This window comes from Tursiops truncatus, chromosome 16 (genome assembly GCF_011762595.2).
Source record: "Tursiops truncatus isolate mTurTru1 chromosome 16, mTurTru1.mat.Y, whole genome shotgun sequence".
NCBI lineage: Eukaryota > Metazoa > Chordata > Mammalia > Artiodactyla > Delphinidae > Tursiops > Tursiops truncatus.
The window spans coordinates 23,726,146-23,753,990 of NC_047049.1; the positions used below are offsets into that span (position 1 = coordinate 23,726,146).

Genomic DNA, 27,845 nt, shown 5'->3' on the forward strand with positions numbered 1-27,845 from the left:
GAGAATTATGGAAGCTACTAGTCCTCATATGAAACAGTCTTTCCTCTGAAAAGTTTCACACCCTAATGGAGAAATAAGATGTTTTCTATTAAACAGCAAAACAAAATACATGAGACAAATTGATCATTTCTCTAATTCATTCCTAGAATTGCTCTGCATCCTCACGGAATGAGGTGTGATAATAATAAAAATGTAAGTATTTCTACAGTCGGGCTACTCATCACAGAATGCGATGTGTTTTGCATATACATATATATATACTTGCATATGCCTGACATTGTTTCCTATACGCATTAATCTTACCTTTCAACTGAATTAAACATTCCTCGAGGATAGCAATCATGACATACTTATTTGGCATCACCCAGCAATGAGCACAGGACTGCTTACATAATGAATGCTCAGTTAATATCTGTTCAACTGAATGCTCTGTGACCAATTCAGGAGTTTTCACCAGATTTATTACCACTGAAAGCAAACAGACAAAGGCCCCAGTTCTAGAGGGAGGATTTCACAGCCTGTACCTGCCCAGCCTTCGGGACCTCACATATGAAGAGCCTAGCGAACAGGATGGAAAGCTTTTAATTAACAGCCTAGAAAAAAAAAAAGGTCATTCCAATCTGCAGTTTTGTTTCCATTAATTCACTCAGATTCAGCAGGAATTCCACTAAGGAATTGGGGTGAACAGCTGTAGAGGGAGGGAAGCACATAAATAAATCATGAATGTCATTAAAATTTGTAAACTAGTAACTCCTGGGAAGTCTTAGCAATTATTATCAGGGTTTTCTTGGCAAACAAAAAAATTAATAAATCCAAAGGTTTCCCAGAAAGGTCACTGACAGAACAATTAGAGGAGGAAATAAACGGTCCAGACAACAGCTTGCAAACTAGATGAAAAGTTACAGGATTCCCCAGTGGCAGGGGGATAGACAACTCAATACATGGAAAGCAACAGGACAAGACGGGGCTGGGGCTGGGACTGCTTCGGGGCTATTCGTACTTCAGTTCAGTTCTTTTAGCCTTTATTTAGTGCAGCCCGAGTGCCGGGCAGTGTAGATCCAGAAACAGGAAGAGCACGTGGTCCCTGCTCTCGAGAGGCTCCCAGGCTGGGAACAAATGAACAACACAGTGTAAGGATGAGACAGCAGTGGTAAGCAGAGGAGAGGCACCAATCCAGGGAGGAGAGTCAGGGAAGGTATCCAGGAGGATGTGACCAGGAAGTGGGTTCCTAACCAGGAACCCCTTGCGCTGCAGGTCCTGAGGCCAGGCATACAGGAGCAGTGTCTGAGAAGCCTCGCTGCTTTTCCAAGAGCAGACTGTCTCCCACACTGCCAGGCTGCGGGTGGGTGAAATGGAGTAAGGTGGGGGGAGGGAACTGAGGTAATGTAGCAATGCAGGGGTACCACCCACTGTAAAGGATTCCTGGTTCCTCTTACACCAAGACAACTGCAAATTCATTTAGCTCTGTGAGGACCCCAATCCAATAGAAATTCCAGGGGAAAGCTCACGTGGAGACATCGCACCCGATCAGAAGCTGGCCTCTCACGGACCTTTACTAAAGACTAGTGCTTGAGATGGACAGATGGAAGCTGAGGATTGCTCACCAGCTCATCTACCTCCAGAAAATGAGACCTTAAAAACAATTTTTTTTTTTTAAAGAAGATGTTGGGGGTAGGAGTTTATCAATTTATTTATTTATTTTTGCTGCGTTGGGTCTTCGTTTCTGTGCAAGGGCTTTCTCTAGTTGCGGCAAGCGGGGGCCACTCTTCATCGCGGTGCGCGGGCCTCTCACTATCGCGGCCTCTTGTTGCGGAGCACAGGCTCCAGACGTGCAGGCTCAGTAGTTACGGCTCACGGGCCTAGTTGCTCCCCGGCATGTGGGATCCTCCCAGACCAGGGCTCGAACCCGTGTCCCCTGCGTTAGCAGGCAGATTCTCAACCACTGTGCCACCAGGGAAGCCCAAAAACAATTTTTTAGGGGAGGGCAATGTGTTTGTTTATCAGTCTAAGTGTTAATGTTTAAGACATATAGAACCGAGTCCAAGAAGTGATCTGCCAGTCCCCACCGTGACTTATGTTCTAAACTAAAGACTCAAAAACCTCAAGCAGTGGATTAGTCAACCTTTTCACAGGTACCACGTTCAAAGAAAAGTGGCGCCCTTGCTCCCAAATTGAGGACCACGAATGCCACCAAACTCGGCAGAGATGCACACACCACATGTGCAAAGGGACGTGAAGATGGCCCCAAAGCATGTGCCCCATGCTGTTGTCGCAGAAATGAGAGAGAGCGTGACCCAGCCATTGAGCCCCATGGTGCCTGTACACTACACACCAATGGCCTATTTGCAGCTGGGAATGGAGGAGGCGTGAAGAAGAGGGCTATCTCTAAACAGACTCACAGACTTAGAGAACAGACTTGTGGTTGCCAAGGGGGAGGAGGGGTGGGAGAGGCGTGGAGTGGGATTTGGGATCAGCAGATGCAAACTATTATATATAGAACAGATGAACAACAAGGACCTACCGTAGAGCACAGGTAACTATATTCAATATCCTGTGATTAACCATAATAGAAAAGAATATGAAAAAGGATGCATATATATGTATAACTGAGTCACTCTGCTGTACATCAGAATTTAACACGACATCATAAATCAACTATAATTCAATTTTAAAAAAGAAGGGCTTCCCTGGTGGCGCAGTGGTTGAGAGTCCGCCTGCTGATGCAGGGGACATGGGTTCGTGCCCCGGTCCGGGAAGATCCCACATGCCGTGGAGCGGCTAGGCCTGTGAACCGTGGCTGCTGGGCCTGCGTGTCCGGAGCCTGCGCTCCACAACGGGAGAGGCCACAGCAGTGAGAGGCCCTCGTACCGCAAGAAAAAAAAAAAAAAAAAAAAAGAAGAGGGCTGTCTCTATCCAGTTCCAGGATTCCCATTTAGGGGATGTGTGAGTTTACGGAAGGAGATCAGGAACCAGCAGGAGCCAGGGCGCACTCTTAATCTCAGACTTCTGATCCAGGAAACTCAGGCAAAGTGTCTTCCTCTCCCTGAACTCACAACCTTATCTCTGAAACAATAAGGTTCTGGGGCTCAAAGAGAACGTTTGCTGTGATCCTTTCTCACCCTAAGTCTCTTTGACTCAACAGCCATGATTATTTCAGATTAACCAAGAATCACAGTTCAAAGACCTAAAAGTTCTTGCGGTGCCTCTTCTATTTCTGTGGACAGATTTCCACAGTCCTCCTTTCCTTTTAGACGATCAGAGTTTTAATATGGATCAGGTCAGCCTTTGACACCGCACACATTCCCAGTACCATAACATTATAAAATAATTGGCTTCCAGAACCGGTGGAATTTTTTCCCTCTTGTCCTTTGATAAAACAGATACGCATTTCTATGGTGAAAAAAGTTACCATCCCCCCCAAATGAACTGAAAATATGTGAGAGACAGGTTACTAGACCTCCACTGGGCACTATGGTATCCACTAGCCATATTTAACTAACATTAAACACTCAAAATGTGGCCGGTCCAAACTGAGATATGCCCTTAAGTGTGAAACATTGGATTTCAAAGACTTACTACAAAAAAAAAACCTAAGGCAAAATAGCCCATTAATTATTTTTATTAATTGTCTATTGAAATGATAGCTCTATTTAACCCAGTTAAAGAAAATTTATTAATAAAATTAATCTCCACTGTTTCTTTTCACATTATTGACTGCTGGAAAATTATGTGGCTCCCATATATTTCTAATCAGACAGTGCTGGACTAGAAGAAATCCAAAAAAGAGAGGATATATGTTTACGTATAGCTGATTCACTTTGCTGTAAAGGAGAAACTAACACAACATTGTAAAGCAACTATACTCCAATAAAAATTAATTAAAAACAAAAAACAAAACAAAAAGGAGAAGACTCCGGAACATTCTCTCAATAGAAACGTATCATTTCCAGGCACCACGTGCTAAGGACTCTAGGTATGTTCTGCACCCCACCCTCCTAAAGATATCAGCACAACTGTCCTCAGGAGGCTGGTAGAAGCCTCTTGTGGTGCCTCTTCTATTTCTGTGGACAGATTTCCACAGAGCACCCATCTTAATTGCAGAAGGAATGTTTTAACCTAGAAGTCGAAATCCCAGCCCAACCACTCTAGAGCAATTTTCCCACTCTGGGAATTTCTCCCTCTCCCACTTTCCATGTCATCCCATTCTCCTACCCATTAAAAAAAAAAAAAAAAAAAGATCTCTTATTCTGAAGGAGTTCATATATCCACTCTCACCCAACATCAGACACAGCACACAGGGTAGAATGAGCACAGACTCAGGAGTCAGTAGGATCCCCCTACTTGTTAGCTCCATGATCCAGGGCAAGTTGTTTAACCTCTGTAATGCTCAATGTTCCCATCTGTAAATTGGGGCCAGTGATATTCGACTCTCAAGTTTCTTGCAAAAGATAGAACAAGACAGCTCAGGTAAAGGAACTAGCAGAGAGAAGCAGCTCAATGACTCATGGATCATATGATGACAACTAACTCTCCTTGAGCATCTCCCACATGGGCGCTGCATGTCAGGTACTTTTCTAGGCAGTTTACATATTTTATTTCAATGAAGACTCACAACTTTACGTGGTAGGTGCGAGTATCACCCTCACTGTACAGATAAGGAAATGGAGGCACAGAGAGGCGAAGAAACATGCTCAAGGTCACTTAGTGGCTCAGTGGAGGAGTGTGGACTTGAACCCAGGACATCAGTCCCAGAGCTTTCACTTTTCAATACTTTGAATAGGAGGCAACTGGTTGATGCTGAGCCTCCCGACCTTGACCCATCTCTCCTCCTGGGGTCAGGCTTCTACAAAATCTAACAGAGTCAGTCTCCAGTATCACTCCTGACGGATGGACAGCCTCCAGGCTTGACACACTATGGACTGAAAACACCCTGAAAGCGAAGCTCTGGGTCTTTTCAAAAAGTCAGTCCCCAACCTCATTAATTCTACAAGCTTGACATCCTATATGTAAAATGTCCTTTGACTAACGGATGCCAACAGACGGTTGTGCTAGGTGACCAATTTACGCAACCATCCTTGTGTGGGTGGAGAGAAAAAATTTTGACCACCCCCAGTATACTGGCACCTAGGAGTTCCAGAAAGAGGGTCACAAGGGCACACGCTACTGCTACACTATAGAATGCCTTTAAACAGTCTTTTGTCTATTTAGAAGTAGATGGCTTTTCAATTCTTAATTCAGTGAGACAAATAATTATGTCATACTGTAACCTGGCAGGGAGCATCATCTTGTCATGACAGCTGTTGCTCCAGGCGCCTCTGCTGTACAGAAAATTGAAGAAGAATCACCAAATTCAATTTCAACTTGGCTAGGCATGTTGGACTGAATCACAAAAATGAAAGGGTGTGTGTTTAATTTAGCTTCTCTTCTCTGCTCACTGTATTAGTAAGGAAGACCATAGTGCTCTAGGCTCTACCTGTAAAAGACATCATTAGCAATATAGAAAAGAGGACAAGGGCACAGATCTTTAGGGGATGAGTAGGGAAGACAATAAAAAGTAAGAAGTCACCCTGTGAGGCCCCAGGAAGTTGGATAATTCCCACAAAGTTTAGGGGCAGTCCCTTTCCTCAATCACACCCTCTGCAGGGGTTCCTAAGCTGGGCTTTATCAGACCTGTGAACCCTCTGAATCACGACACAAAAATACATCCACATAACATTTATCCAGAGGGAAAGCCTATCATAGCCCCCAGTTGTTCTCAAATCCCTGAAAGGTCACACCATACATACTCTGTTATCGATAATCTATGCTCTGAGTAACTGCCTTTGATTTGACCCCTTCTGTGAACTCGATGAGTCCCCCCACCCTCCCTACCTGGTCCAACACCCAGCTGCTTCCCCTGCCTCCTTCCCGGGCCACCTTATCTCCTGCAGCCCAGCCTTGCCTGGACTTTGCCCTGTGCAAGGGGCATTTTTCCACTTTCCATTTGCCAAATCGCATCCTGCCCATAATTCCAGCACCCAGCTCAGAGAACTTTTTCTACAAAAGAATGTCTTTGACCAGGTAGCCATTGCTATTCCAATTCCCCCCAATCAGCAGAAGGAACAACATTATAAATCACTCTTCTCCCCTCCCTACCCCCTGCCATCCCCCCAAAGATCTGTGCTAATTCCCAGATGGCGCAGAATACATCCCTTTGGTGCCCTACAATTTCCAGCCCATGGATCCCTGCATTAGTGGATCCTTACAAACTAAACTATACAAACACACAGGGTTATAATAGTCATTAATTATTATAATTAACTGAGCACTTCCCACATGTGGGTAACTGTCCTAAATGTTTGTACATTTACTATTTCATTTAATCCTTGCAACCCATCCATGAATTTATTCATCAAGCAAACACTTATCAAGTACCTCCTGTGTGCCAGATGCCGTCCTAGGTGTTGAGGATACAGCACTGAATTAAAATGGAAAAATTATCTCTCACTACAAGCTTAGATGCTACTGGGTGTAAGTAGAATATAAATAAATCAATAAGTAAATATTTAGCAGCTAGAGGGTGACAGGTACTAAGGAGGAAAATGCAGCCAAGTGATGGAATGCCAAGTCCTCAGGCAAAGGCCTCACTGATGAGGTGAGCAGAGAGGAGGGAAGTGAGGGTGTGCCCTGCTCCCTGCAAGAAGAGAGCTCAGACCCAGGAAAGAGCTGAGTGTAAGGGCTCCGGGGAAGAGGCTGGCTGGTTCAAGTAACAGCAAGGACACTGTGTCTGGAGCAAAGGTAGGATCTGTACTATCTCCAATTTACATTCAGGGAAATTGAGACTTAAGAGAGTGAAGTAGGTTGAATGGCAGCCCCCATTCCAAATATGTCCTAACCCCCAAAACCTGCAATGGGACCATCTTCGAAAAAGTGTCTTTGCAGATGTAAGGATCTGGAAATGAGAGCATCTTGGATTATCCGGCTGGGCCCTAACTCCAATGGCAAGTGTTCTTCTAAGGGACAGAAGGGGAGAAGACACAGACACAGAGAAGATGATAAAGGCAGAGAGTGGAGTAATGCAGCCCCAAGGAACACCGACAGACACCAGAAGCAGGAAGAGGCAACGAAGGGTTCTCCTTAGAGCCCCCAGAAGGAGGGTGGCCCTAAAGATGCCTTGATTTCAGACTTGTGGCCTCCAGACTGGGAGAGAATACATTTCCGCTGTTTGAAGCCACCCAGCCTGTGGTCCTTGATTACGGCAGCCCTGGGAAGCTGATTCAGAGAGGTTAGGTAAAGTGCCCAAAGCCACAGAGCTCTTTGGGTGGACAAGCTGTGATTTGAAACCCGGCAATGGGACATCAGGGTGCCCTTAGGGCCACTTGGCCATCTGCTGTCCTTGACACACACTAGTGAATACCCTGGCTCTTATGACTGTGGGGCACACACTCTGTCACTTACGGGCATTAAGCACCTGGCTTCGGCCCCATGGTTTTGCCTGGTCCACCTTTAAAACTAGCAAACCTTTCCTATAACATGGGCTGCTAGGTACAGCTGTTTCCCATTGTAAGCGTGAGCTTTTCTGGTTTCATTATTTGCACCAAGCAGACAGCACTGGAGTCAGGCTTAAAGGCTCACCACCACATCCCTGTGACAGGGCCTCAGAGGATGGTTTCTGAGGCTCTAAGTCCCCAGGAGACCCACGTGAGTGGAAACAGGCATGCTTTCATCTACGGAAGGCACCTGGTTCCTTATACCTCTGCCGGTTTTCACTGAGCAGCAAAATTAGGTTTTGGACATCCTGTGCAAATGGAGGCAGGCCTCCATCGATATGAGCAATTAACCCCAAATATTTAATAGATGCTGTGACTGCTCCCCTCCCTGGGAGAGAGGCTCTGGCTGATTCTCCGCAAACAGATCAGATGAAGAAGCAGCCAGGCGTGCTGATACTCACGCCCCAGACCCCCCTGCTCCAAAACCCCAGCAGACCCTCAGGACTGGCGCTGGGATGAAGACAGCCAAATGAATGGCCTTTCGTGACAGTGTTCTCCCCAGTGTTTACAAGTGGCAGAGCAAATGGAATGGATACGCAGCCCTCTTGAGGCCCATGGAGGTAATAAGCACAGAGCATGAAGCGCTGACTCAGAGTGGCTGATGAAACTTGCTGGTGCCCTGTGTGACTGCCAGCAGCGTGGCGGCGACCGTGAACTTGCACGTGAGGAGGTATACGGAAGAGTGAGTGTGCGGCGTCCCCTAGCCAGAGAGACTGCGGGGTTCACAGCTTTGTGAAAGCCCTCTCTGACTTAATCCACCCACATCCTTCTCCCCGTCCCAGCCTTCCGTCAGGGCTGATTTATCCTGCAGGCACATGGACACAGAGCCTAGGGTTCACAAAAGTGCTGTCATTTCTTTTAAAGCCACAAACAAAAAAAATGAATATTTTAGGCTGAAAACAAGTTTTAACATACAGTATTAATATATTTGTCTTTACACCAGTACAGTTGTAAAATATATTTTTTAATATTATTTTATGGATGAAGAAGCCCACGAAGGCTTGGGACCACAAACGTCATCACACGGGCCTGATTCCCACATGTGTCTATTCCCAGATTCATGGGCTTCTCAAGAATCATAGCATCTTACAGGCACAAAGGACAAGAAACAGTCCTTGGGCCTAGACTCATGCCAAGGCCAGCATCCCTCCTACAGCACGCTCCCTTATCCACGGCCTCCACTTTCCCCAGGCATGCTCTGATCTCTCTACCCACATTTGTGTTTATCCAGTCAAAGGAGATGCTGCAGGAACGCAGAAACAACCACAGTGCCAGGGAGAATATGTGACAGACCCCACGGGAGATAGCAGAGTGCTAAGGAATCTGCAGATGGAGGCCACCAGTGCCACCCAGGGCATTAAAGGGGGCATCCAGGAGGAGGACCATCTTCTGCTCCTTTCAAAACAAGCTCTCCAACTGCTTAGCTGGCATTCCTCACGTGAGCTGAACCCGAGTAGCCAGGTAAGAATCTCTAACCCACTTACCTCCAAAGTGAGCTCTCTGTCACGCTTCCCAGGTTGAAGTCATACAGCTTCGTCAGGATAAGTATAACCTGAGAGGGGGTGAGGAGGAGGGCAGAGGAGAAGAAGAAAAAGGAAGCCGGCTTTAGTTTGCGTAACAATGTACAGTTCATCTCAAATCACCCAGTGGAGGGCTTAGAATTTATCTGTGGAGTTGAGGGGTATTATAGGATCAAGCAAGGGGAAAAAAATTATTAATTTAATGCTCCCCCGTAACTGGTAGCATTTATTTTAATCCCGACAATGCTTTGCATTTGAAATAAAACATGTCAACAGGAATTAACTGGGTACTGACAGTTGTTTCTCCACATCTGTCCTCCTTCAAGGTCAGGCACAGGCCAGCTGGCTCTGTTCACACGTGTGGCCACCCAGAGATCAGAGGATGGGCTTGCTTTTGATCTGCAGATGACTTTGACTTACAGATGTAGACCTAAGAGGCTAAGAAAGAACTGGGCCTGATTCTGTGTCTACAGAGAGGTTCAAAGAGATTCTGTGTTCCCATCACAGGGCCTCAAAGCCATAAAAGCTTGAATGACAGGCAAGCCCAGCCCCCAACAGTCTCTGACGCCACCTGCCTTCTACCATGTCCCACCCATGGAGTAAGCAGGTCATTAGACTCCACCGGACTCCAGGACCACTTTCGTGACTCCAGTTGAAACTAAGAAACCCAGAAGGAAAGCTGTATGTGTCAAAGAGCTGGACAGCCTGTAATAGGGTTAGCAGTTTTCTGAAATGATCTTCCATTGGCCAGGCTGGTCCCAGGCCCTTTTAACTTCTCCAGCTGGGAACCTGGACCTCAAACGTTTCCCTGCCTATGCCTCGTGCGCCCAGACCGTGGCTTAGGAACAACCCCATATCTACCAGGATGCTAAGCGCAGGCACCTGAATCGATTTTAATCAAAACACAGGTGCCTAATATACAGTGTCTGCCTGCACGCATGATAATCCAGTTACACATAATTGTGTTTATCTAAATTTAATGCACAACTCATTTCACTTTTCTCAGCTCCTTCGCCTTCCACAATTTAACTTCCTCCAGTTCATTTGCACAGCACCCATTAAACTCTTTCCGAGATAATGAATTTCTGCTACCAAGATGGGACTTTCCCATTCTAGGTAACCATTTAAGATTAAAGAAAAATAATCAGCCATTATATTGAACGTTTTTGTGGCATTTAACCGACGACAAAACACTCACTTTGAGATTTATTCTCATCCAGCACCCCATGAGGTCAGTCAGTACCATTTCCACCTCTTTTATGTAAACTAAGAAAAAATTAGAGGCCAGGATATGATCCATTATGGGTCAAAGAGAATCCCTGGAAAAGCTGACTTGCAACATTCAACTTCTCTGCAGGGCCATGACTGGATGATTCTCACGTCTTCTCTCAGATTGTGTCCTGTGATGCGGAGTAGTAGGTTGGCAAGAAACAGCCAAGCAAAGAAGAACATCAATGACGTGGCTATTTGTAGAACAGAAGAATAGGTACCAAGGCACCAAGCTACCTGTCCTATTAGCATAGCACAACTGCAAGGAGCATGTATCCTTTGTAAAGCATTGTTCTCCATGGTCACTCAGTGATCCATGCCTCTCCCATTAATAGCGAGTTTCCTCACTTGTAAAATTCAGGGGCTAATGAAGACAAGACTTATCCAAACCTTCTCCAACCAAATAGCAATGTGCTGATAATTCCTATTTGTTAAATTAATACAAACACATACACATACATACACACCAGACTTCTCTTCATTTTACTTCTTTCATTGACGAAGTCATTCTTTCACAGTCCCTATGTAAAAACATGGGTGCCTATGTGCAGACCATCCCAAAATCTAGACAAAGAAACTCAAAGCTATGCTCTTCTAGAAACAGATCGGAACACCCATCTAGAATCTGCAGGAGCAACTACGACGACTTCACTGTCTCCCAACATCAAGCCTTCAGGGACATCAAACAATCTCAAAAAAGTGCAAAGCCCACAAAGAAAGAAGCAAGAGATGTTGGGGGTTAGAGGTCACTTAACTGATTGCCTAACAAACAACTGGGTCTGGAAAACCCCTAAAAAATGCAGAGCACTTCTCACGTGTCTGTGTCTCCTTACCCAAGGCCTGGATCACTCTCCTTCCTTCCATCTTCTCAAATCAAATCATCATTTTTGAGTCAATGAAAGATAATGGTGTTTCAGCAGTAAAGCATAGTCTTCAGAAGGGGATGGTGTTAATCTAGTCTATTACCTTCATTTTACAGATGAGGAAACTGAGACACAGAGAGAGGAGACGACTCAAGTTCAAGTCCCAACAATGTGTGGCCTTGACCAAGTGCCCAGGGCACAGTTCTTCCCATTCCATGAGCAAAGTTGGAGACTAACAGTCACTGGGGAGCCTGCTACATGCAGATTCCCTGGTCCCATTCCCAGCAAGTTTGACTTGGTGGATCCTGGGGAGGGTCCAGAAACCTTCCTGTAGCTATTAGAGGATCACGCTTTGAGAAAGACTCCACCACACCATGATTCCTCTCCCAACTCCATGCAGCAGTGACACCACCCTTCCACTATGGTGGAATCCTGATCTCTAAAAGCATCTTTGCCTTTAAATCGAGTGGACTTTACAAAGAAAGCAGGCCATAGGAGATGCATAAGGAAGATGTCTCCACAAAATCACCCCAACATTCCCCAGAGGAAAGGTCCAAACACTGAGAATTGGGGCTGGAAGCTACCTTTCCCCTGGAGCCAGCAAAGAAGGACAATAATGAAGACACGATCATGTAACCTTTAGCCTTAAGATATTCTGTGCCTAGCAAAGAAAACCAAGATTGAAAGAAAGCCTGTCAACCTCTGGCTTCTCTCACCATTCAGAGCCTTCCAAAGGCCACCAGGAAGAAGGGATTACCAGGGCAGAAAACTGAAAGCAGATGCACTAAACCCACTAACAAGCCCTGGGCTGCTGGGCAAGGACTCAGACGAGAATGAGAAATGTGAGTGTGACCAAAGAATCACCAGTGGATAGATGAGGAAGGATGCAGGAAGGATGCAGGAAGGATGCAGGAAGGATGCAGGAAGGATGGAGGAAGGATGCAGGAAGGATGCAGGAAGGATGCAGGAAGGATGGAGGAGCTACCCTGGGAGCCACAGCAAAGCCTGACTTGACTCCTCTCCAGCAGATGCCCCCAGATGAGTGTTGGCACTCAAATTCAAAGAAGGAAAAGCAGGGACCAAACATTAATCGAACCCTTACTATGTGCTAAATACTACACTGGGTGCTTCTCAGTCCTCACAACACACTTCTGAGATTGAGCAGATGTAATACAGCATCTGCATTTTACAGATGAGGAAAGTGAGTCCTAAGACTTAAGCAATTTGCTCCCCAAAGCACACAACTAGCAAGAGACAGAGCCAGCATTCCCACCCAGGGCTATGAGACTCCAGCATGCTTGTTCCGCTCTGATGCAATGCTCCTGCATTCGGCAAATGTTTATGTGAGCTTTTTGTGTGCAAGGCAATGAGCAGGCAAACCGAGAGGTGGGCACATCCTTGCTCTCAAGGAGTTTATCACTCACTCATGAATTCCACAAACATTTACTGAGCTCCTCTTATGTGAATTAGAAAGACATCTGCTAAACGCTGGGAATCGGGGAAAGATACAGAGCTCAAGGCCCAGGGGTGAAGGTAACTTTTGTTTTCTTTGTTCTTGGAGAAAGAAATAGGAAACAGAGATGTGTAATGAGGAAATAACTAGACAAACTGTTGGGAGATCCAGGTTTGTCAAATAAGCTTTGTCAAAAAGTTTCTCTTTGACCAACAGGCTACAAATCCTAGGGGGATTTTAGACAGCAGGAGAAATGAAAATAAATTGGAATAATTCATGAGTAAATAGCAGTTCTCTCTTAATATAAGCCACACATACAGGTGTACACACGGAGTAAAGCCACGTATATAAGAGCTCCTCTGTATAGGCACATATAACTGTAAACTGGCATCAGACATATTCTCTGGAAGAGCATTTGTTCATACACCTCTTATAGCTTTTATCAAACTGGATTAACGTGACTTCTCCATATGTCTGTCTTGTCTGTTAGATTGTGACCTCTTTGAGCTAAAAAATCAGGTCTCATTCAACTCTGCATCCCCAATGCCTAGCACAACACCTGACACACGGCAGGTGCTATATAAGGTCCACTGAATGAATTATAAATGAATGACAGTAAAAGAAGGGATGAGATGATAAGTGTATCTGAGAGGTGCAGATAATGTGAGATAAGAGTTGAAAGGAGGAAGCAGTTAAGTCCAGAAAATGTGGTCGGCAAAGTCTTCATGAAGGAAAGATTACATGAGCCAAAACTTGAAGTATGAAGAATTTGGAGACAGAGAAATGGAGACTTACTCCCTTGCCTGTCTGGCCTCTCTCTTTAACCCTCCCTTCCTCCCTGTCTTTCTTTCTTTCCTTCATATTTTAGCTGGACAGAAATAGATAGAAAAAAGGGCAGAAGGGTGCCATTTCAGTTACAAGAAACAGCACAGAGGTAGAGCAGAATGGGCCATTAGGGGCTGGAACAGTCATGTGTTGAGTGCAGTGTCAACACATGGGGACACCAACCACTTGGAGACACGGTCAGGCCGTGCCAGGGTGAGAAAGAAGGCACAAAGGACAATGGAATCGTGCAGGAAGGACAGAGGAAGCCCAGCCTGTAGGCAACTATGGACTGACCAAAAGTTTTATAAGCATGAAGAGGGTGATAATGAGGGACTATATTATAACAAGAGCCTTACTATGTATAAACATACACCATATAATATTACTATATATTACATATATAATATCAATATATTGTATATTAGATGACTATATTATAACAAAAGGCTTACGGTATGTTCATATATATATCTATACACACACATATTATATGTATTATATATATATATATTAAGGGACTGTATTGTAATAAGCGACTCATATAATTAGGTGACAATAAGGGACATGGCTGGCCTCTTACAAAATCCATTGGTGCTGCCCTTGCTGACCACCTACCTCCAATCTTCTTGTCCCCAGGCATCTAATGTCTTCTGCTGCCCCCAGATGCTCAGGCCAGCCCTCAGCTACCTGCCTGATCTTTAGACACACACAATGCCAGTAACTAATGTCTTTATTTGTCACATCCCCTCTCCCGTTCATTCTTCTATTCCTGCCTTATGCCAAACACAGCATAGGATCTGTGGTGATAAAGTGATCAAAAGAGAAATGGCTCCTGTCTTCATGAAATGTATACTCTCCCTTAATGTATAATCTTCTTTAGGAAGATTTTACATTTCATGAAGACAGGACCCACTGGGTCCAGCCGTCTGCCTCCTGGATGGGGCTCGCCCGGCAGCATGGAAAGAATGGAGCACTTGCAACTAGAGGGCTGCACTCAAGACCCAGTATCACCATATGCTACTGGGTGAGCCTGATCAACTTACTAACATTTTCAGTATCTGTTCCAGTTTCCTAAAATGGGGATAATGATTCTCCTTCCCCTGCCAGCCTCACAGGATTTTTGATTTGAATCAAATAAGGAAAGCTGACCTGCTTTAGAAGCTGTACTATGCAAATGTGAGTGATTAGTATGATAATTACCCTTCAGGAGACAAGGGTTGCAAGTCATCCTTATCTGATGGGGTGAGGGGGATTCAGATCCTAGCGTTGCTAAGCTCCTTCTGAAAAATACCCACCCATTCTAGACCCCAGCTGCAACACAGCAGGCTGCAAATCAGACCCGGCATGTTCACTGGGCTCCCGCACTCAGCTTCCGCTTTAGAAGCAAAGCAGAAAGCCCTGGGGGATTCCTGTCCTCTGAAAGGATAATGCATAATCTGAAAATTCATAAATCACTGGGACGCTCTCGCCCGTGAGCACATTCAGTGAAATGAGGACCTTTAGTGCCTGTAAAATTTTACTCTGAAGGAAAATTACTTTAGTTCATTAAACCTTCCTGAAACCTTGGTACCTTTCAATCCATGGGGCTCTATGCATGTCCCCTCCGGGTCCCCCTCACCTCTCACCACCTCATTCCTGCCCCTACCTGATAGTTCTTTGTTTCCAGCCAATTGGAATATGGACGGTGGCCTTCTTTACCGAAAGTGATTCACAGTGGTAACGTAGTAAGGATGCTAAAACCTACTCCTCGGGGAGTGTACACAAAAGTGCATTTTTCAGTCTCAGCAGAGTCTGAATTCTGGAGCCCTCCTCCCACTTCATGAGGCACCCCCCCCCCCGGGAACAGAAACTGAATATTTACAGTCCACAGCCCAACTGACCCCAGTCTAACAATGTCTGGGCACCAACTGGGTATCCAGAACTGTGCTAGGTATATGCCAAGTTCAGAATAACATAAATGGTGCTCCCTGCCCACCGTGAGTTTACAATCTAGCTGAGAGGACAAGGAATTGTACAAGAAATATCATCTTTGTCATCTTGTTCCATTGCATGCAATTTCACAAACCGGTTATCCCGTTCCCCGTTTTTTTTAAAGGGCAGATCATCAACTCTGTGGTTCAAGATAGAACCTCAGCATGAGCCCTGAGTCCACCCTCATCCCACACTTAGCAAGACAAACATCAAGTCCTCTGAAATGTGCTGCGGTCCACTGGATCGTCCTCAAAATGTTTTCATTCATTCACTAAGCAAATATGTATGGAATGCTTCCTCGTGGCCAAGCGCTATGGATTCAGCAGTGAAGACAGCAAACCAGCTTCTCTGCCCCCATAGAGTTTATATTCCGGCAAGGGAGATAAACACATAAGTAGGTAAGTGACACAGTAGTCAGAGGATGGTGGGTTAGATGATGGACATATCAGCACTTAGAGCAAGTGCTCGTATGCAGGCGTGGTCCAGGGCTGTGCAGGCTGAAGCAGTGTAGAAGGAGCCCAGGAAAGTTCTCTGTGAAAAACTGACACTCAAGCAAAACCCTGAATGAGGTAAGGGATGAAGCCATGTGGCTATCTGGGTCATAAACATTACAGGCAGAGAAAAAGGCAAATGCAAAGATCCTGAGGCAGGAACGTGCCTGACATAGTCAAGAAACAGCAAGGAGCCCAATGAGGATGGAGCGGAGAGACAGGGAGAGTAGTAGGAGATGAGGTCCAGGAAATTTGGGGAGGCTTAGATCTTGCTGGGACTTGTGAAGGACTGGCTCTTACTGAGTGAGATGAGAAGCTACTAGAGGATTTTACTAGAGGACTTAAGTTTTCACAGGGTGCTTCTGGTTACCGTGTTGAGAGAGGCATCGAGGAGACAAAAGTGAATTAGGATCCTGTTGTAATCATCCAGGTGAAACATGGTATGGGGTAGACCAGAGCAACAGCCGCGGACAGGAGAAGAAACATGATCTGAAGATATTTTGAAGGTAGAGTCAAGATTTGCTGACAAATTGGATATAGGGCGTGAAGGAAAGAGAATAGTCCAAAATGACCCTCAGAGTTTGGGACTAAGTAATTAGAAGCATAGAGTTGCCATTTTATGAGACGGAGACTGTAGGAGAAGGAGGTTGGGAGGAAAGCTGAGAAGTTTAGCTTTGGACATTAAGTTTGAGATGCCTAAGAGAATTCAAGCGGAGAAGTCAAATAGCTGAATAAATGAGTCTGGAGTTCAGCGCAGAGAGTCTAGGCTAAAAAATCTCAACTGGGGAGTTGTCAGTGATTAGATGGTATTTAAAGACATGAGACTAGGTTAGGTCACCAGGAGATGGAGTGTGGATAGAGTAGAGAGAGAAGAATCGAAAGCTGGGGCGTTTCAGCACTGAGAGATCGGGGAATGAGAAGAAACCAGCATGTGCTTCAAGCTCTCAGAACTGGCACAGTGAATGTCTGTGTCCTGTGCGAACACTCACCAAATGGTACTTACTACGGAGGAGTCTCTCAATAAGCATATGAACACGATGGCCTTCTGTTGAGGCCGGTAAGCCTTTCTCCCCAGATCCCCCTGCTTGCTCTGTGGGCTCCTGTGTATAGTGGCTACTGTGGCAGAGATGGAGGCTTTGCCTATGTTTGCCATGGACTTCCCGTCGCCAAGGCTGACATGGGCATCGTCACTGCAGTTCCCCATCTGCCAACCTCAGAAATCAGTGCTGAGCCTCAACATGGCACCTGGTGGCAAGTTGATTGCACTGTCCCCCTCCCATCACATAGAGGAAGCAATTTCTTCTCCTCGGACTTGCTTTCCTTGCCTGCGGTAAATACGCTAGAATCAAAATCTTTCCATTTCAGAGTGCCTTATTCACCGTCATGATATCCCACACAATTGCTTCTAACAGAGAAACTCATTTCACAGCAAATGAAGTGTTGTCATGGGCCTGTCCATGGAATTCACTGGTCTTCCCACAAACTACATCCGCCAGAAGCAGATGACCTGATACAATGATTGAATGGCCTTCCGAAGATTCAATGACACAACTAGCTAGAAGCCAGCACTGCATGAGGTTGTGGTGCTGTCTTCTAGGATGTGGATTCGACTAGTAAATGGCCAAAATACAAAGGTCTGGGAATCAAGGGGCAAAAGTGGGAGCGCTCCTCTCATTATTCCTCGCAATAAGCCATCACAGAGTATTTTCTTCACATCCACACAACTTTCGGCTCTGTTGATAAATCTTGGTTCCTACGGAGAAAAAACACCTGTTCCATTGAACTGGAAGCTGAAACTAATACCCAGCTCTTCTGAGCTTCACATGCTACCACTGAACCAACAGGAAGAGAGGAGGCTACTTACGAATAGGGGATGGAAATGGACACTCAGAGTAGCTAAAAGGGTAGACTGTGCTGTTTACTCTCGGCCCACTTTCCTGCCTAAGTATCATAGGTAACCAGGACCCTGAGAAGCGTATTTCTAAGACTCTCCTGTCATCTGGCTTCCAATTCTGCCAGTTGGGGTGGGGTCGCTCGGGGGACATGTGGACAAGGGAAAAGCTCCTCTCCTCACACTTTGTTTTTGAGTGACAAGACAACAGCAGCAACAGAGCCAGTGGTACTAACCGCAGCGGTGCTGGGTCTCAGTGAAATGAAGGGCTTGTGCAGCTCAGCACGGCCCCAGGAATCTGGGTGGGAGAGACCCTTGGCCTCTCGTACTGCCCTTCCTCCTCCTGGGCAGGGGGTAACAGTTTCTGCAGTTACCAAATTTGAGCAACTATATTTTCTCCTCCTTGTTCCTCCAGCCTTGCCGGCACCCTTGTAAATCAGTTCCTGCATTCAACGTCTTTTCTTGAGAAATACCTCGAGTCAGGGACCCTCACTGACACAGAATGATCTGTGAGGTTACAGGAAATTCAGGAGAGCATGTGTTCTGGAAGCCGAGAAGAGTATGGATTTCAAGGAGGAAGGAGTGATTGGCTGTGTGAAATGCTGCAGGCAGTTCATGGACAAAAAAGATGAAGACTGGACCATCAGATTTAGCTACTAGATGACTGCAGAGACCTTCAAAATAACTAGCTGACTTAATTTCTGGCGTTCACCCCTCTTCCATCCTTACACCAGAATGACCTTTCTAAAGCAGAGGCGGAATCCCATTGCCTACTGCCAAACAATCTCTAGTGGCTTCGGGCCGCCTTTAAGATCAAATTCCTCAGCATAACAGGGAGATCAGCTCGGTGCTTTGTGACCACCTGGAGGGGTGGGATAGGGAGGGTGGGAGGGAGGGAGACGCAAGAGGGAAGAGATATGGGAACATATGTATATGTATAACTGATTCACTTTGTTATAAAGCAGAAACTAACTCACCATTGTAAAGCAATTATACTCCAATAAAGATGTAAAAAAAAAAAAAAAAAATTCCTCAGCATAGCATAAAAGATCTTTCTCAACCTGGCCCCGGTTGACATTTTAACCCTCTTCTAGAGCTACTTTCCCAAAATAACATCTAAATTCTAGCCACACCAGAATACCCACGTTTCTCCTTGTTCCACGCTCCCACACTTTCACACAAGCTCTTTTCTCTCCTCTGAAAGCCCTTCTCCCACTCTCCACCTGAGGATCTCATTCTTTAAGGCCCAGCTCAAATACCATCAACACTCTGGTGTCTTACCTGTCCTCCAAGACAGAATGGATCCCCCGTAATCCATGCTCCCCTACCTTGCTGCCCATACATCCAAGTATACTACTCACTAGATTACACTATAATTTTCTCTTTGCCTATGCATCTCCACCATTAGGGGATGTGCTCCTTCAGGACAGACCTCGTTTTTCTCATTATTATCCAAGAGTATTATCACACTCTTCATTAACATGCTGCCTATTAACTAACAGAGATATGACACATTCGATGAACTGAAAGTGTTGCTATAGGTGTTCAAAGAAGGAGAAGATGGGTCTGGGCCGGGGTGATCAAGTTGTCCTCATAAAGGATGAGAGGCATAAGTAAGGTCATAAGAGATGGGTGCGGAATGGAAATTCCCAGCCCTCTTCTTTCTGGAATATCTTATACAGTTTTTCAAGGGTATCTTTTTTTTAGGTAAATTAGGAAGAAAGAATTCAAAATGGGTATGAAAGAACTTCAAGAATGTCCACAAGAGGGTAAGATAAAGGGAACACACGGGCAGGGAGGGAAGATGGTGAACGCAACCTTCTTGTATGACTGCATTAAGTTTTCAAGAGTTGGTATTCTCTAGGGACGTCTAGAGAGGATAAAGATATATACCTATATCTGATGGGACGTAGACTAAAGAAAACATTACACCTATAGACAAAAGCACGACTTGATTAAGTAATTTAGACAAGAGAAGAATATAGAAAGGGCAGAGGTGGGGATGCTAATAGATGCTGAGCACCTAAAAGTGCCCAGCACTGTGCTTGGTGCTCTATGTGCATTACATAGGTAATGGGCATAACCACAGTGAAGGGTAGATAGCATTACCCACATTGTCCAGACGAGCAAACCGTCCAGGCCATGCAGCTAGGGAGAGGTAGGAGTCAGAACCCAAACACGGGCACGGCTGTTCCCCCATGATCCAAGGAAGGGATCAGAGATACAGAATTTAACAGGTTTAGTAGCTCTATTTAAAATGCGACCATTGTTAAGAAAGTACTTTGCAGAATGCGGTAGCTGAACAAGGCAAGTGCAGACCAAGGAAATGAAAACGCAGTGTTGTTGAAACAAGGAGCTTGTGAAAAATGGCTGTTGAATGGTGGGGGGTTGTTCTGGTTTTGTGTAACGAGCCATTAAAAATGAATTAAAAATCCATTCACTCTCATTCCCTAAGGGACTGAAAATGAAAGAGACAGCCATCTCTTGGAAATGACTTAGGTAGCATGCAGCCCAGTAAGGGGGGAGGGGGTGTCAAATTGCTCAGAATTCCCTGCCAGTGTCTGTACCACACGATGAGAGCTCACCAGAACCAGAGTTAATTAGCTCAACGTGTACCATTAACTAGGAGTCTGAGCTCATACCCTCCTATATGTCCATCATTCCTTCCATCCAACCACCACCAGCACCACCCTCATGAGGAGGCCAAGGACAGAAACAGGTGTGAGCAGACGAAAGATGAAACCATGGCTCCAAAGCCACTAGTGTGAAGCTTCCAGAGATACTCATCAACAGAGAGGCAAATATAAGCTATCTGTTTCCTTGGTAATAGATCAAAAGCTCTAACGCAGACAGTCTTGGTGTGGAATCCAGGCTCTGCCACTTACTCTCTGCGTAACCTGCGGCAAGTGGCTAATCCTATGGGGCCTCCGTGGCCTTATCTGGAAAATGAGACCAATATCGTTCCCTTCACTGCACTGCTGTGAGGATTAGGCTTATGTGCCAGGCACATTCTCAGGCCTCGTCATATGTTAGGTTCCTGCCATCCTGCTTTGTCTCTGAGCAAACCAGGTCATTTGCCCACCCAAGTAGGAAAATGCCATGTCCCAAGAGGGAGCACGTCACTTCTTTAGCGACGAAAACTGGCAGCTCAGAAAATACAGAGCAGCCTCACAAGGCCTCTCACTGATGTAGAGATGAAAGCCTAGAGCACTCCCTGAGCGCTGGTGCTTGCTTTGTGTGGACATGCCTTGACAGCCTCAGCAACGAGAAGATCACAGGCTCATCAAGCCCATGTTGCCTGGTGTGCGATCCTACCCACTTGCCACTTTTCATTTCAGGGTCCGTCTCCACTGGACCTGCCTGTAGGCACGCACACCCCCCTTCCTTCCGCCACTCCTGCCAAGGGGTATCACTCCCTCTTAGGTCTCAGGAGCTGAAAGAGCTCTCAGCCCAACCATCGTAGCTGCCGAACCAAGTGGATTTTCGAGGGATAAGCAGATATCCCCAGATTGGAGCTAGCTACCAGTGCAAGAGACCAAGAGCAGGGATTCGACTAGATTGTAAGATGCCTCAGGGCCGCACAACCGTCTGTCCTATTTTTCACTACTGTATCTTCAGCACCTGGGACAGCACCCAGCATGTCCCAGATTCCCTGTATACAAGGGTGGAGTGAATGACCCATCATCTAATCCCGTGATCTGGCATTTCTCACAACCTGTCTCCTATTCAACGCTACAAATGACTACACAGTGTCTCTTATGGTCGATGCACCATGCTCATTGCTGTGGAGGATGGAGGCACGAAGGACACAATGTTCCTGACACTTTCGGTGCAACCAGACACATACACTTTATACGACTACCTTCAGTGAAAGCTGGAATCGCTCTGACTTACGCCAGGTTGTAAGTCGTTTCACCTAGTGTCTCATGGGAATCTCACAGTAACCCAGCAAGGTTGACATATGACAGAAATGAGTGATTCCCTAACAGGGATGAAGTAGAGGATTACTCTCCATGAAAATTTTTGTAAGAGGTACTATTTGAACTGGCTTATTTTTAGTAGGTGAAGAAGGCAACGACCTTCTCAGGCTAAGGATGCAGCATGAGAAGACACAATTAGGTTGAAATTGCCTGTCACGTTCCAGGCCTGGGGCGGGGGTCGGGGGTGGGGCTGGGGTCTGCAGAGGTTAGAGCTTCAGGTACATGGAGAAGGAGATGGAGACCCAGGCTGGGGTAAGACAATGATGATTTTAACTACTAGGTGTGTAAGTTTCTATTGCTGATGTAACGGATTACTGCAAATAAAGTGGCCTGAAACAACACAAATGTATTATCTTACAGCTTTGGAGATCAGAAGTCCAAAATGGGTTTCAAAGGCTAAAATCAAGGTGTCGGCAGGGCTGTATTCCTACATTCCTCCTGGAGGCTCTAGGGGAGGATCCGTTTCTTGCCTTTTCCAGCTTCTAGAGGCTGCGTGCATTCCTTGGTTCCTGGTCCCCTTCCATCTTCAAAGCCAGCAATGATTGGTTGAGTCTCACACTGCATCACTCCAACTCTTCTTCCTCCCTTTTTCCCATTTAAGGATCCTTCTGATAACACTGGACCCAGCCAGGTAACCCAGGATAATCACTTTATCTTACACTCAACTGATTACAACCTTATTTCCATCTACTATCTTATCTCCCCTTTTCTATGCAATCTAACATATTCACAGGTTCCAGGAATTAGGACATGGACATCTTTTGGGAGGACACTATTCTGCCTAGCACATCAGGTTAAAGAGTTTCAACTCTACTCAGTAAATAGCATAGAAATGTCTACTGTGCTTGAGCAGGTGAATAATCAGTTGGCACCTGCATTTTGGAAACAAAACTGTCAGGGGTATGAAGGGTGAATCAGTGAAGATGACAAACAGGGAGTCTGGTGAGAAGGATATTACAACAGTCCCAATATAAGAGATAAGAGATCTGAACTAAGATAATGGCCATAGAGAAGGAAAGAAAGAAGCGGGGGGGGGGGGGGTGGTGGGAGCCCTACGAAAACTGTTGCTAAAATTTGCAAACAGTGTGTAACAGAAAAGCATGGAGTCAAAGATGCCTCTGAGGTTTCCAAGGAAGTTAATGTGCTTCATTTTAATTCGAAGGCTTGGGCTTGAAATCCAGCTCCAACACTCGCAGGAGGACCATCTCATATGTTCCCACAGTCTAACCCTCATTTCATGCCCCAGCTTGGTGGAATGGGTTTTCAAGTTACTTCCCTGCATCTATGCATCCTCCCATTGTTGGAAACATGCTCATGGCCAAATTGCTCCTTCTGCCCCATCTTTTTCTTGCCCATTTGCCTAGGGGACTTGAAGGGTCTGTTTGTTACTTCCTGCCCAACTGCCTGAACTTCTGAGAATCTTCTTCCCTCAATTAACATTTCCTGGCCTCATTCACATTTCCGGTTACCTCTTGAGCCCCTTTAGCACACTGCTTGCTTGGATCTCACCTGTGGGTTGCCCAGAGAATTTGACCATGGCAGCCGCATCCCAATACCAAACAGATGAAGGGCCATCCATTCATGAGGTGGGAAGTGGGGAGGGGGTGTCAATTTTAGTCTCAAGCTCAAGCTCATGGACAAGCACTTGATCAAAACCCGGAGTTCTGGGGCTTCCCTGGTGGCGCAGTGGTTGAGAGTCCACCTGCCGATGCAGGGGACACGGGTTCGTGCCCCAGTCTGGGAAGATCCCACGTGCTGCGGAGCGGCTGGGCTCGTGAGCCATGGCCGCTGAGCCTGCGCGTCCGGAGTCTGTGCTCCGTAACGGGAGAGGCCATAACAGTGAGAGGCCCGCATACCGCAAAAAAAAAAAAAAACAAAAAACCCAGAGTTCTGAATCATAGAGTAAAAGGATCATCTACTCAAGCAAGAGAGTACTCATAAATCCCAGACATTAGAGGCAGAAAATATTTAGCGTATGTTCAGGGCCACGCCAGACCCAGAGAAGAATTGCTCCCCTCTGGTCTTTTGCAGTTGCTAGCATTACTCTAGCAGCCAAACCACTAGAAAGTTATCTGGATTGCCTAAAATAACATAAGCCTGGACTTTGTCTCCACGTAACTCCTCGGAAACGAGAACCTCCAGTGGCTGATGGTGGATGATTTAAGAGCCCTCTCTCGTGTAGCCTAGGACATCATAACAAAGAACACATAATTTATTTGTATTGATTCACTAGCACACATTTGATCGTATCTACTTGTCCTTCCTTTGGCTAAGAATCCATGGCCATGGTCCCGAGAAATTTATCTTTCACAAAATATCTCCGTAAAAAATAAGCTCCTCACATATCTTAGCTTCAGCAAAAGAGTCAGGTCAGGGAGACTTGCCAGGGAAAAGGGGAAAGGGAGCCTGCAGCCTCCTCGTGTGTTGACCCTGGTCTAAGCAATCTCCCTACCACAGACAAGGTGTGCTTGGACATTAAAGCTTCAGTTCTGGGACAGGGACTGTCAGATACAGAAACAGAAATTAGGGACAGATCAGATTCTTGTGCTAGAGGAATAAGGAGCACAGAGAAGCTGGTTGGATTCTGAGACAAAGAGAAGGAGTACAAAATAAGGAGCAGAAACACGGCATAAAAGTGCCCAGGTGTTCAGCACTGCTTTCCCTTGACCTTGAATGAAGGTTATTCATCCAAATAATCTTGTGCTGAGCATCTACTATGTACCTGGTTCTGCTGGAGAAGCTGGAAAAGGTTGCACATGGTTTTTTTTCTCCAGAGACTCTCAATCTAATGGAAGGGGGGAAAGGCAAGTAAGCAAGTATTTTATTTAACGTGATTTCTAGTGTACTTACTGCACTAACTCAAAAATTTTGTGACTCGTAATTCCATGGTGTAGTAGCTCCTCTCACTCCAGAATAAAGCAGAAAATCAAATCATGGGGAAAATAAAGAGAAATGGCTTTCCATTTTAACGAGGCTGATCAACTTGGGTGGGCACAAGGAACTTTAAACTTGATGTTGAATGTGTTGAATGGATGCCTAAAAGGAAGCCATTTGCTTTAAATTGCTGTATCCCATTGTAGGATTTCTTCCTTAGCCTATTTAGTTGCCCTCAGCATTAATGAGATTGACTAGATAGCCCGAAAGAAACACAAATCCTCCCCTCTGTCCCCAACAACATGCATGTGTCCTTTTCTCCCTGCCAGTATCCACCGACCCACCCTTCAAGCACCAGCTCAAGCCCCATCCCCAGCAGAGAGTCATCGCTCCTTACCCCAGTCCAAATTCATCTCTCCATTTATGGCCAACTTATTTCCCAGTATCTCCCATCCTACAAGCTTATCTTACATTTGACCTTGACACTCTTCCTATTGAGTGGTAGACGGAGTTCATGTCCCTCCCTTTGAAAGCAGGCGTATCTTTGTTACTATATTGACCAACAGTGCATAGGGGAAGTAGTGCCAAGTGACCTCCATGGTTAGCTGTGCACTCTTAGGCTGGTTGCTCTCAAGGTGCCAGTGCCACGTGTGAGGATGCCCAAACCGCACCACGGTAGGGAAGACCGCATGCAGGGGCCACAGTGTGTCAGCTCACAGCCCAATTGAGGACCCACTGAAGAGGGAGCATCAGTCACCAGCTACGAGGGAAGACAGCTTCAGATGCCTTGCAGCCCCAGCTGTTGAGTCAGCCTCAGCTCTGAATCTTTCCAGCTGAGGTTTCAGACACGGTATACATAGTGCCCAGCCAAAATCCTCAACACACAGAATCGTGAACATAATAAAATGTTTCCCTTTTGCACTGCTAAATTTTGGGGTGGTTTGTTATGCAGAAAAAGTACCCAGGACACCACTCATAAAGCACGTGCAGCACTTAAGGCTTACAGTCTTGATGCACGTGGATTTATTTTTCTAATGACTTAATTTATGTAGATCTAATTTCCATAGACAGATGATTGTAAACTCCTTGAGAGAAGAGATTAAGAACCTATCAGACATCTTCCTACAGGTAGACTAAATACCACCTGCCCTAAAGAGTGTTTATCAAGAAACCACTCAGACCTGCCCCCTCCTTTGGGAACGCCACATCTCAAAGAGGGCACGATCATCCATTCGGCTGTCCAAACCAACCTACTGTATCCTGCTATATTCCTCCCCACACCACACGCACACCCACCCTGTTACTCTGCCCCTAATGTCCGTATCTCACCCTTCCGTGCATGGCTACCACTCCTTCCCAAGTTCAAATTCTCATCCTTTCTCATGAGCTCTATTGCATCTACCTCCTTACTGGTCTCCCTGCCTCTAGTCGCACAAGGCCATCTTCCACAAGGGGCCAGGTTGCCTTCCTCACACGCAAATATGATCATGTAATTCCTCCAAATCCTCAGTGACTCCCTATTGCCTACAGGGTAAAATCTGAAGTAAGTGGCAAAGCACAAGGGCTTTCAACCTGGCCCCAGCCTAAGTCTCTAGGTCTCTATCCTCATTTCCTGTCACTAGCTCTTCACTTTGGGTTCTACTTTCTGTATTATTCATATGAACCACAGAAACAAGCAAATGATTTCCGTGACTTTTTTCAATTCTCTCCCCCAATGATACATAACCAGGGCATTGTGGCTTAATTTCTCTCTCTCCCTCTTTCTCTCAGTCCTCTTTCAGAACCCTGTCTAGGGTCTAGACCTGTGCTTTCCAATTACCACTACAGCCATTAGCTATGCAGGATTACTTAAATTTAAAAAATAAAAATTAAGTACAATTAGTATTAATCGTTCAGTTCTTCAGTCATGCTAGCCACATTTCAAGCACTCAACAGTCACAGGTGGCCAGTGGCTACCATACTGCAAAGAGTAGATTATAGAACACCTCCATCATTGCACAAAGTTCTAGTAAACAGTGCTGGTCTAGAGATTCTCAGCTAAGAGTTGTTCTTCAAACATACTCTGTTCTCACTTGTCCCCCGCTTTCTCCTCACCCAGATTACTGGTATGGGGGAGAGCTAGATTCTCCATGCTTCCCAGAATCCATGCCCTCTCCCCCTGGGAACAATGTCCCTTTGGGGAAGCAGTTCTCCCCATAATGAGCCATGTGTTTCAGGTGGCATGGACCATGCACTGACCCATCCTTCTAGTTTAAGGAGTAGGCGCTATGTGGCCTAAGCCAATCACCCATCCCACCCCTATGGCACAGTGACTGGTTACAGGAAAAAACATGTTACCTAACTGGAGCCAAAGAAATCCAACATGAGTCTTGCTAGGGCTTCTGGGAAAGAGGACCTCCTCCTCCCTCAGGAAACATCATAACAAACCCAGTTCTTTTAATAATATAGAATATAGAGATGAGTTATAGAATGGCTACAGCCATTTTGCTCTCTTGAAGGGAGCTCCTGAAGTTGCTGAAGGAAGACAAAGTGGAACCGAGGATGCAGCCAACATTGCACAAGCCAGTAGAAATACTAAGGGAACCTAAGTCCTTGATAATATCACTTGAGCTGCTGGATCAAGCCTGATCTGATGAAGCTATTAACCTTTTACGTTAGATCAGCCAATAAATCTTTTGTTTCAGCCCATACATGTGCTTAACTGTTAAACTTGAAATACTACTCCCATCTTGTAAGCCTCAAATCAAACTTATCTCCTCCATAAGGCCTACCAAGGCTCTTCCAGACAGACTCTGCTACTCCTTCCTTTATACGTCCCTCCATGCATCCTAACATTATATCAATGTTTTACTGAATTGTAATACTGATATCTTACCTTCTTTCTACACTATGAAACATTTGAAAGCAAGTCTTGAGCCTCTTGATCTGTTATAAATAAACAAACTAACTAAGATAACTAGCTAACTAAACCCTAACATAACCCTAGCTGATACATAATAGATGCTTAAAATGTCTGTTAATAAGTAAATATTTATAGGATAAATAGAAGTCTATTGATAAATTTCAGTTAATAACAATGGTAGTAGGAACAGAACTCAACATTCACATCCATTAACACCTTTAATCCTCACAACAATCGTATGAAATGTAACTGCCATTATTGTCATTTCTTACAGGGA

At 45.5% G+C, this 27,845-nt stretch overlaps 1 protein-coding gene across 1 annotated transcript in view; it reads right to left on the reverse strand.

Annotated features, from left to right (window-relative positions):
* The window catches only part of SORCS3 (sortilin related VPS10 domain containing receptor 3), a 580,427-nt gene that overhangs the window by 395,300 nt on the left and 157,282 nt on the right, over window positions 1–27,845 (reverse strand). The window contains exon 2 of the mRNA XM_033842145.2: window positions 9,014–9,081. Within this exon, the coding sequence (XP_033698036.1) occupies window positions 9,014–9,081 (68 nt within the window). The remainder of the gene's footprint in view (window positions 1–9,013; window positions 9,082–27,845) is intronic.